Source organism: Bufo gargarizans, chromosome 2 (genome assembly GCF_014858855.1).
Source record: "Bufo gargarizans isolate SCDJY-AF-19 chromosome 2, ASM1485885v1, whole genome shotgun sequence".
In the NCBI taxonomy this organism is placed as follows: Eukaryota; Metazoa; Chordata; class Amphibia; order Anura; family Bufonidae; genus Bufo; species Bufo gargarizans.
The window spans coordinates 409,888,183-409,900,339 of NC_058081.1; the positions used below are offsets into that span (position 1 = coordinate 409,888,183).

At 42.0% G+C, this 12,157-nt stretch overlaps 1 protein-coding gene across 1 annotated transcript in view; it reads left to right on the forward strand.

The window, feature by feature from the left end:
• NPM1 (nucleophosmin 1) overlaps positions 1-12,157 on the forward strand; it is a 30,771-nt gene that overhangs the window by 5,547 nt on the left and 13,067 nt on the right. The window contains exons 2-7 of the mRNA XM_044280869.1: positions 2,124-2,206; positions 3,447-3,566; positions 5,611-5,704; positions 9,818-9,933; positions 10,009-10,085; positions 11,942-11,975. Of these exons, the coding sequence (XP_044136804.1) occupies positions 2,124-2,206; positions 3,447-3,566; positions 5,611-5,704; positions 9,818-9,933; positions 10,009-10,085; positions 11,942-11,975 (524 nt within the window). The remainder of the gene's footprint in view (positions 1-2,123; positions 2,207-3,446; positions 3,567-5,610; positions 5,705-9,817; positions 9,934-10,008; positions 10,086-11,941; positions 11,976-12,157) is intronic.

Consider the following 12,157-nt stretch of genomic DNA (forward strand, 5'->3'; position numbering starts at 1 on the left):
CTGTATGTGCTGACATTATGAAGAGGCCGGCGTCTCTTCATAACTTCGGTGTGTCCACCATACATAGTGTAGAAGTCCATATTTAATTAGGTTTAAATTAAACACACTGGACAAACTTATTGCGCTCCTGTCCTCACCAGACTAATGGAGCAAGGCAGGCAACCCCCAGCACACCCAGTCTCCCTTGTCAGCACAGTACTATGCTGATGGAAGAATGACGACCCTTAGCAACGCTCATTTGAAAGAGCGCTGCAAACGGACATTTCGGCCCAAGTTTTCTACCATAAACGTTTCCCTAAATAAAGTATATTACAAAATGTTCCCAGTCACTGTCACTACACATAAGCAAAAGAGAAATGTAAACTGCAGTTACACTTTAACCCCTTAACCGATAATGCCGAATATATGGTGTTATACGCCCTGTGTGTATGGAGTGTGCCTATGTAATGACCCTGCTCATACGTGCTGTGTGGCAGCTGTTTAATACAGCCAGCGCCCGCTGCACTAACGGGGAGCAGTGATTGCAGTGCCCCATCATTTAACACCTCAGGTGCCACAAGCAATGCTGTTCATGGCACGTGTGAGTGAAGAGAGGCATGTCGTTCCCTCTGCCTTTTGATCAGAGCCCCTGCAGTAAAATTGCAGGGATCCGATCGTTTGCCATTGCAGGCGGGATGCTGATGGAGCGATCCCTGCCTTCATAGCATTCTCCATGCTGAGCTATGCACGAGGCATAGCTCAGAATGGAGGGAGTAAAAATCCTGTTCACCCTAATAGAGGAGATGGGATGAAAAGATCCTATGTACTAGGTGCCATGGGGGCTAATGGTTATAAAAAAAGTGAAAAAAGCCCTTCTACACTGACAGGGCTAGGCCAGCGTTGGTTTCCTTGGCTTCCCCACTGCGACGTATTCAGCACAGGTGCAGTGAGGAAGCTGGCTGTCGGCACACGTCCTTCAGTCACTGTGCCTGCGCAGAATACTGATCGGGATGGCGCAGGTGCGAGATTTACCCGGCAAACAGGAGACCAACACTGGTCTGGCCCTGTCAATCAAGTGTAGAAGGGTGTGGAAAGAGGTAAGCGAACAGAGCCTCTAGGAGCGGGTGCAACGCCCCCCTGCTCCTAGAGGCTCCTTTGCATATTATAAAAGTTCATTTTTCTAAATAATGGCGGCACATAGTGACATGGGACTAAGTTATGTTCAGCTGACCTCTGCTCTCTCCCTGGATTCTTAAAGGATACCTGTCATATTGTCACAACAAGCCTTTTTACAGCTCTGTGGACCAAAATATTAAATTATGGCTGTCAGAATATATAGATGCAAAGAAAATTGATTTTTATAAAGGTTTTCATTTTTTTAAAGTAGTAAAACAAAACTGCAGGTTTGGTATCGCCGCATTTGTATTAAGCAGCAGAATAAGAACGTCAGGTCATTTTTAGTGCATAGTGAACCATCCAAACCTTGCTTGATTTTTCATTTTTTTTATTTCCAATTTTGCCAAATATTTGTTTCCCCATTTTCTTATACAAGACATGGTACATTTACTGGTTGGCATTAAAAATGTATCTTGTCCCACCAAAAATAAGCCCTCATCTGGAAAAATAAGTTATGGCTATTGGAACATGAGGAAAAATGAAAATAGGCCCGATCTTTAAGGGGCCAATATAATACCAAGATCTAGTTTCCTAGGAAACTAGGTAATCGGTTATAAAGTCTCAGAAAACTCCAAGTATTAAGGAAACAATCTTTCTGAGACAGGTCCACTGAATGCTAGTATTTCTCATGTGTAGAAAACCTCTTTAATGTAACTAATGATTTATTTCTATCAATACAGCTGACAAAATGTAAATCTCAGGTTTTCTTAGTAGATCCAGTGCGTTCCACTTAGAGGTTGTTCAGTTTACTCACTAGGTGGTTGTCATTAGATCAGCTGGGGTCCGATTCCCAACACTCCCGTTGATCAGCTGTCTGACGGCATACCACTTGTGCGAGCGTTGTTCCTTTTACGGTTTATCTGCTGTTAACATTGCGTCAGAGCTGTGTAATTACAGCAGATGCGGATAGGTCATCAATATGAGAAAATGAGTGTTACATGTTTTTTTCTCCAATCTACACTTTGTAGGGTGTGAACTCAAGGCAGACAAGAAGGAGTATACATTTAAAGTGGATGATGATGAAAGCGAGCATCAGTTGTCATTGAGAACAGTAAGTATGGGAAGATCTTTAAACTGCTGAATCCACTTGTAGGATATTTCTGGATGTTATATAGGTGTATTATCTAGTTTCCCCTAATAGTGCTATGGTTTGGCAGTAAACTTGGAATAGACAGATTTGGTGGCTACGGTTTGACTGAGGTGTAGGCACGTTGGTGAGAAATGCTAAGCAGACACGTGCCTCCTTTTAGCCATGTCTGCTGTCTCTGCAACTGTGGCACATTTATCAGTGTGCATAGTTATAGTTTCTATCCATCCAACTGATTTACCACTTTCATTTAACTTCTTGATGACGTGCAATATATGTAGAGGCCATCATCTCTTTAAAGATAGAGGACATACACTCTGGAGTGTGTGGGAGCCATGTTTCACACAGCAGACAGTCGGGACTAATATCGGTCATCAGCGATAACTTTTTAGCAGATATTTAAAGAGATTCTGTCACCTGGATGTTAGTGACATCACATCAGTCTGCTTGTTTTGTAGTAAAATATACTAGTATTACTACCCTAAGTGTTGTCCTTTGTCTAGAAAATCGCTTTTATTAATATGGTAATTACCTGAGTAAGGAGACAAAGGGGCTGTCCCTCCGGCCGTTGGCGCCCAGACACGCCCCTTCTGGCGCCCAGCACCGCCACACTGCTAATTTATTCACTCATTGCCGACAGGAACGTGTGCAGTGCGTCCTGTGAGGCAGATTCCAGGTGCTGCCATGTGTCCACGGCGCACGGTGAGACTGAGCAGGTGCAAACTCCCAACTGGTTACCACCCCTGTGTACCCTTACTGCAGGCTGCTAGCCATTAACTCATAACTTCTAGTTGAAATAAGAGGAATGGCACAACATAGAGCCATAAGAATAGATGCTCCAGAATTTATGCATTAAGCTGTTAAAACAGGCATGTCAGGAGTGTTGAAAGGTCCTCTTTAAATCAGTGAGGCGGTTTCCACACGTGGCTGCCTGCATTTTATTTATTTTTTTAACCATGGAATCTGCACCAAATTCGGTTAACAAGAAACTCTTAATGGCCCTTGAGATACTTTAATTTAGATGTGCTTTAGCTCCCTTCAAGAACAAATAAATAGTTATTTATAGCTTTTTTTCATGGCTTTCTCCACCTATATCTCTTCCGTTCAGACAGCTGATGGTTAGAGTGCCTGAACAACCTTGAACAGATATTGATCTATCCAATGGCTACATCATACATATGTGAAAACATGGTTTGTTTTTCAGGTTAGTTTAGGTGCCGGTGCTAAAGATGAATTACACATTGTTGAAGCTGAAGGAATGAACTATGAAGGGAAACAACTGAAGATTGTTCTTGCATCTTTGAGACCATCTGTGCAACCAACGGTAAGTACTGTATGTATAGAACATTGTTATTGTAACTTACAGAATATTCAGTGACATTATCAAATAGAATTATCAACTCAACAGGTGACAGAGCGCCAAAATGAGCCACAATAAAGACCACAAAGCCCAAGTTAAAATTCACCAAATCGTCAGTCTACTTCTTGTGGACTAGAACGCTCAGTTAGTTTACTTTCACACTAGCGTTTGATCGGATCCGTTCTGAACGGATCCGATCATATTAATGCAGACGGAGGCTCCGTTCAGTACGGATCCGTCTGCATTAATAACTTAGAAAATTTTCTAAGTGCGCAAGATGCCTGAGCGGATCCGTTCAGACTTTCAATGTAAAGTCAATGGGGGACGGATCCGCTTGAAGATTGAGCCATATGGTGTCATCTTCAAGCAGATCCGTCCCCATTGACTTCCATTATAAGTCTGAACGGATCCGCACGGCCAGGCGGACACCCGAACAATGCAAGCAGCGTTCAGCTGGCCGTGCGGAGGCTGAACACCGCCAGACTGATGCAGTCTGAGCGGATCCGCATCCATTCAGACTGCATCAGGGCTGGACGGAAGCGTTCGGCTCCGCTTGTGAGCCCCTTCAAACGGAGCTCACGAGCGGACAGCCGAACGCTAGTGTGAAACTAGCCTTACAATGTCGCTCGCCACTACCAGCATACAATGATTAAAGAACAAGATGCGTTCAAACAGTGAAGAGAACACATCGCTCATACGCTGATCGGCAGGGGGCCAGCAGTCCGGTCCCCGCTGATCTGATTGAGAACTTATCTTCAGGATAGGAAAACTGGAGAACGCCCTTAATCCACTGCATGCGTGTGATGTTGACTGCCAATGGAATACTGAGTTGGTCCAAAAGAAGTGGCCTGACGATTCAGTGCATCTTGTTTCTGTGAAATTATCTCAACTTTTCAGGTGCTCTGTTTTCTGGAGAAAGTTACTTGTGTGTAAAGGATTGGGGTTCAGCTAGTAGACTAGTTCTGCAGTTTGGTAATTAGTTGGTTTATAAAATGAATGGTTCATAAAACACCTCAGTTCTTATTTGATAATGGACTCCACTCAGATTCAAAGTGCTTTGTGTGTGTGTTGCATATGCTATGGTCTTGCTTGGCTCTCGATGGCTTTTTGAGCTGTGTTGTACTTGTATGCTGTCACATCCAATGTAACAGCATACCCCATTTGTAAGTGTATTAAGATGCGTGGAAGGCCTGCCAATTACTGATCCTGGTAGGGTGGTGGTGGCCAGAATGTTATATATGGCTGACAAACTTGCTCAACATTGGCTGGATGAGTGCAGCCCCAGTAGAACCGAATACATAGCCAAGATTAACTGGCTGCTTAACCTAGACATGGGGTTTATAAGAATAGGGGCCCTAGCTAAATTTTAGAAACTTTGGCCTCCTTGGATTAATGCCTCTGGATTGGCGTCCCAGGAACTTCAGAGATATCGTCTGGGCCTGGTGTGATGGGTACTACTGCTGTCACTTACGTATTTACAATTGGCGGTCCACTGGGTGGCTCAGTGTATGCATTCCTCTTGGTGGAGGTGAGCTGTGCCTAGCAACAACCAAAATTATTGCTGAACAACCCTACTGTTAATTTCCTGTGCGCTGAAGGGAGATGTGGGTGGTGTATATGTACTTTATATTGCTGTGATGGCGACATCACAAAATGGGACCGTAGTGGATGGAGAGTATCTTCTGGACATTTTGTGGGGAAAAAAGAAAAAGTATCCAAATTAGGCATTGCTGTGATCGTACTGACCCGGAGAAGGAAGAACACAAGCCAGTTTTACTGCATAGTAAATACTGTAAAACAAAACCCAGAAAACTGGCGGAATTGCATTTAATTTTTTCTATTTCAACTACACTATTGGAAAATTGCTCTGTCATAAACGGAATAGTCAACTGAACTACAGTTGTGTATGTAAACAATTGGTTAGAGAGGTTACACTCAATTCATTTATTGGTGTTGAATTTTTAGGTAAAATGGACTATTCTGTATAAACTTGTAAATTTTCGTCTAGGTTTCACTTGGTGGATTTGAAATTACGCCACCTGTGATTTTGCGGCTGAAGTCTGGGTCTGGTCCTGTATATGTTAGTGGGCAGCATCTTGTTGGTAAGTAGCTTGAACTATGCAGAGCCTTAGCGGCTGCTCACCAGGTGTTTTGTTGCAGACAGCTGCTAAAAAGAAACCCTGCCTCCTTGTCCTTTGTCCCCCATTCATTTCAGTGGGAGGCAGTGCTGACTCAGTAGAGGTGGTCAATATGGCCTAAAATCTATATTGTGATATAATTTGAAGCATGTGTGATATGCTATATATGTGTAAAAATTACAAACCTTTTCAATAAATTTTTAATGTGTATTGTGTAACAGATCTTTTTCCAAACAATGTAAAGATGAAGACTAAGTGGTAGTAAAAAATTACATTTCTTCCTTCTGTCCTGATTTACTTATTTATATTGCAGAAATTTCCGTTAAAGGATACCATTCATCAACTTTATGCTGCCCATACTAACGGCAGAATAAAGTAGAGACAGGTGACTTTGATTTCATCGGCCTGTAGTGTAAAAGCAATTGGTTGGCGAGAACCAACTTCGCAATCATTGCAGACTGGGCCTGGAAAAGAGTCACTGCCACATGCGGAGTCCTGGTTAGGCTAGGTCTACACTACTACATTTGTCGCGCGACATTTTGTTGCACCAATGTCGCGCGACAATTTTTATAATGGCAGTCTATGGTGTCGCACTGCAACATGAGACATGCTGCTACTGCGACGCGACAGTCGCAGAAAATCCATTAAAGATGTATTTTTCTGCGACTGTCGCGTCGCAGTCGCAACATCTCGCATGTTGCAGTGCGACACCATAGACTGCCATTATAAAAATTGTCGAGCGACATTGGTGCAACAAAATGTCGCGCGACAACTGTTGCGCCCTATATGTCGCGCGACAAATGTTGTCGTGTAGACCTAGCCTTATTCATGGATTCCTGCTCTCCCTGCCTACCTGCTGTTGACTGAGGCTTCTACCTAGTTTTCCTAGATTTAACTTTCAAGGCCTAGGCTGCAATGATTATGATGCTGGTTCTTGGCAACCACTTTTAGCTCATGATTGATACACTGCTGAAATCAATTTGTCACCATTTTATGCTGCCCTCAGTGAGGTCTGCACAAGGCTCCATTCACACGTCTGCAACGTGTTTTGTGGAGCCGCGGATCTGCAAAACACAGAAAGCAGCAATGTGTGTTCTGCGTTTTGCGGACCGCATATTGCCGGTACTAATAGAATATGCCTGTTTGCCATTGCAGACAAGAATCGGACATGTTCTATTATGCAGAACAGAAGTGCGGACCCGAAAGTGTGCTGCCCCATAGAAATGAATGGGTCCGCAATTCCGTTCCGCAAAATGCGGAACGAAATTGCAGACATGTGAATGGAGCCTAAAGCTGATGACAGGTTCCCTTTAAATATGCAACAAATTGCAAACTTGTAAAGGAACTATGCTCCTTGCGTGCAGTGATTATACTTATTGCACATCAGACAAAGTTTTTCGCCAGGAACACAAGTTTGTCCACAGTCTCAGGCTTTAGTACAATTTAATTGTTGTGCGATAGCAAAAATATAAATTATACAATTTAAAATACAATCAAAGCATCAGTAGAAAAACACAATATGCAGTACCCCAAATTCACCACTAGATGACTATCACAGACCAATGTATACACAATACCCCTCAAACATAATTATCATTGAGACTGTTGTATTACATTTTTATTAAATATAAAACAATAAGGACATATACAAACCCTTGCTCTGCACAAACTTGTGACAAATCTCAGATAATCGGGTAGTATTGTGACACAACTTATAAATGATCAAGCCTGATATGGCTATGAAATGAATATTCCAATCAGAGATGCCCTCTGATATCAATATTGGGTTTCTTATTCAGTAATATGCATCTTTACTGAAAATATTTATGTAGTAAATCTAAGGCTACTTTCACACCTGTTAAGTGCAGATCCATCTGGTATCTGCACAGACAGATCCGCACCTATAATGCAAACCCTTGTATCTGTTCAGAATGGAATTTTTTGTTCATAATGAAAACGGATCCTTTTTGACTTGCATTGAAAGTCAATGGGAGGTGGATCTGTTTATAATTGCACCATATTGTGTCTGAAAACTGATCCGTACATTGTAAGTCAGGACTGATACGTTTGGCTCCACATCGTCAGGTGGACATCAAAACTCTGCAAGCAGCGTTTTGGTGTCTGCCTCCAGAGCTGAATGGGGGCTGAACGGAGGCAAACTGATGCATTCTGAACAGATCCTTATCCATTCAGAATGCATTGAGGCTAAACTGATCCGTTTTGGGCCGCTTGTGAGAGCCCTCAAACGGATCTCACAAGTGGACCCGGAAATGTTAGTGTGAAAGTAGCCTTACATACACATCCGCAATAAAGCGGGGACTTCTACAAATTAAGCACAGACTTTTAGGCACCATTTGAATGTTTCCCATACTCCTAAATTTGTTATAGATAATATGATGAACCTTGTTTTCTCAGATATCTGTACCTCCTCTGCTATAGCAACGTGTGATTGGTTACAGATTTTCTGCTTCATTAATAAATACCAAACTGTATAGGTAATTAGCACCAGCTCCTTTCAGTGAATCTTTCTCAGCCATAGAGACAAGAACACCTATTTTCAGACTGGTACAGCCATGAGAAGAAATCTTAACAGCATCCTTCTCATGACCCTCTCTCGGCCATCTTTTAAAAAGGCATACCTATAGCAATATGGCCTCTTAGGTCTAATCAAATCCACTATAATTATGATATTTAGATAAATGTTTTATACACTTATGAAAAAGCACAACAAAATAAAAATAAAATATTTTGACTCCAATTTACCACTGTCATGAAGTACAATATGTGAGAAGGCAATCTCAGAATGGCTTGGATAAGTATTTAAGCGTTTTAAAGTAATCCCCACATAAGTGAAACATGTCAGATTTGCAGAAAATGGCCTGATCCTTAAGGTGAAATATGGCAGGGTCCTTAAGGGGTTAAATAGGTCATTTTCCGATAACACAAAAACCTTCCCAAGCTACCTCTGTCATGGGGAGCAGTGGATGTCTAGTATATGCAAAGAAGGGGAGCAGTAATGTTTTAAAACTTAGCTTTTAATGTGTCTATTCTCCCAAGGAGGGAGTAAAAGACCCCTTACGAACAGAAAACACAGAAGGACAGACAAGACCCCTGGGGAGTTGTGCCGCGTGTGTAGCGCTGCGCACCAACCCAGGTGTCGTCCTCCCTAAGCCTATGGTGGTTAACACAAGGGCCACTTACATATCATTAGACAGGCACTTTTTCTGTGCTTACTTCCTTTACTCTACTTCATGGTATTGAACCTAATATCTTCACCAGCCTTGACATACAGTACCCCACCCTTAGTCACCCTGCAATAGGGTCACCTAGGGATTCCATATCAGGGCTAGGTTCCGGGCGGGGCACGGACCCCGTGTCAGGTTACTAGGGCCAGGTTAGGTCAAGTAGGGAGGTATCTGGGTCAGTTTCTATCTTGAGGCTACTCTGCTATCCGGCCGTCTGGACACCTCTGTTTATTTTCCTCAACCTATGGACATCTGACGAAGTACCTACCTGCTCCCTGTGACCTCCTCCTGTATTAACCCATTACATGAGGTTATTCAAGTGAGGCCTTCTCAAGAACTGGTAAGACCTTTCCATTTCTTGATTCCCTAACATCTCATATGTTTTAGATACTAGGGATCAAATGGTCCCCCCAACATAGGCCCTTGTGTTAACCACCATAGGCCTAGGGAGGACGACACCTGGGTTGGTGCGCAGCGCTACATACGCGGCACAACTCCCCAGGGGTCTTGTCTGTCCTGTGTTTTCTGTTTGTAATGGGTCTTTTACTCCCTCCTTGGGAGAATAGACACATTAAAAGCTAAGTTTTAAAACGTTACTGCTCCCCTTCTTTGCATATACTTGACCCTCCTGAGCAGTACCCAAGTTAACTGCCCCTGCAGTCAAATATCCTGGGAAGACACCATTTTTTCTACGAGCAGTGGATGTCACAGCAGATTCATTACTAGAAGTTCAGGCAGACTTTTTTTAGTAGGTTAAAGGCACCAAACAGAATATTAACTTTTTGTTTTCGACATCTTAGTCCTAGAGCTTTATTAGTCTTTTTGTCTGTAGCTTTAGAGGATTTGGGCTCATCAGATGAAGAGGATGATGATGAAGAGGAGGAGGAGGAGAACACTGAAACAAAGAATGCAAAAAGACCTGCTGCTACTACTTCTAAGGTTCCACAGGTACAGTAACATGCTGTTTTTTATTGACCCTTCTGTTTGTACAAAGCCTAACTGCCAGTTTGCTGATCCAAATAGAAAAGGATAAAGTTAGAAGAGGAGGATGACGACGATGATGATGATGATGACGATGATGAAGAGGACGACGATGATGAGTAAGTTTCATAATGACAAGCAGGTTACATGGCAAACTTTTTTTCTACATTTATATAGTGCCAATATATCACGGTGCTAAACAGAGGCTATCATTCACACTGGTCCCTGTCTTCATTTGGGCCTCAAAAGTATCTTTCTGGTCTAACTAGAGATGCATTCAACAAAAACAAAGTAGCCTTATGTAACATGTGACCAGAGTCTTGTTTAAATTATTTTTATTTCATAATGTTTTATCACGTATTTTATGATCAGTCAATATGCACCATTTGGTTGAGGCTGTCATTGTTGGGTTTCAGCCCCAACACTGCCCTGCCAGCTCTTGCCACTGGGTCATGGGTGACATGTCACCATTAAAGCCAGTCATTGGCTTCCGATGTCCTGTAACCCTCATCAAACTGATGCAGGGAGACCTGAGACCTGCAGAGCCAGCACTTCAGGGATGGACCCAGAACCCAGCAGCAGGAATCGGTTAAGTACGATTACCACTGCGGTGTGGCCACGCTTGGGAGTGTTAGGAAAAGTCCCCATGGGTGAACACTTTCTAATCGTGACGCTTTTTTAATTTACTGGGGAAAAGGTCTTTCAATTTTTTGCAAACCTTTTTTCCGTGGTCTTCCAGGTCTTTTGGTGTTGCTGAGCTCACTGGTGCGTTCTTTTTAAGAATATTCCAAACGGTTGTTTTGGCCACTTCTAATGTTTTTGCCATCTCTCTGATGGTTTTTAGTTTTTTCAGCCTAATGATGGCTTGCTTCACTGATAGTGACAGCTCTCTGGATCTCATCTTGAGTTGACAGCAACAGATTCCAAATGCAAATAGTACACTAGAAATGAACTCTGGACCTTTTATCTGTTCATTGTAATTGGGATAATGAGGGAATAACACACACCTGGCCATGGAACAGCTGAGAAGCCAATTGTCCCATTACTTTTAGTCCCTTAACAAGTAGGAAGCACATATGCAAACTGTTGCGATTCCAACACCGTTCACCTGATTTAGATGTAAATACCCCTCGAATTAAAGCTGACAGTCTGCAGTTAAAGCACATCTTGTTTGTTTTATTTCAAATCCATTGTGGTGGTGTATAAAGCCAAAAATGTTAGAATTGTGATGTCCCAATATTTATGGACCTGACTGTATCTGACAGCATCACACTAAGGGGAACGCTCCCACATGCATACATAAACATACCAGACAGTAAATTTTGAAATTGTTAACCCTTTAGGTGTTCCACAAGAATTAATGGAAAATAGATACAAAGTCTGTAAGATCAGATTTTGAATACCTTGAGGGGTGTAGTTTCTAGAATGGGGTCATTTCAAGATTTGCGTCTAAACTTCTAAGCCTTGTAGCATCTCTTCCCCCCCCCCCCCCAAAAAAAAAATCATTCCCAAAATGATCCACGTGAAGTAGACATATGGGGAATGTAAAGTAATAACTATTTTTGGAGGTATTACTATGTATTATAGAAGTAGAGAAATTGAAACTTAAACATTTGCAAATGTTTCAAAAATGTTGTTAAATTTGGTATTTAAAAAAAATATATATATTCTTTACTCCATTTTACCGGTGTCATTAAGTACAATATGTGATGAAAAAACAGTCTCAGAATGGCCTGGATAAGTCAGAGTTTTAAATTTATCACCACATAAAGTGACACTGGTCAGATTTGCAAAAAATGGCCTGGTCCTTAAGGTGAAAATGAGCCCGGTCCCTACAGGGTTAAGTCTACAAGTGTGTTTTTTTGTATTTTTTTGGGAGTTTTCATTTTTATCATGACTGTTATTGTAGATTACTCTAAGAGCGACTGGTTATTTATGTAACATTTTAAACTGTTCATCTACATTTTTTTTTAAGGGATGATGATGAAGATGAAGCACCAGTTAAAAAGGTAATTTTTGTTTTGTAAAATGCAACAGGTTTATCCCACCATAAATTATATCCATTGTGTATGTCACAGAATGAACAGTATTTTGAATGAAGAAAGTTTACAGCACTCTTCCAGTTCTTTGTAGCTTAGGCTACTTTCACACTAGCGTTCAGCTGTCCGCTTGTGAGCTCCGTTTGAAGGGG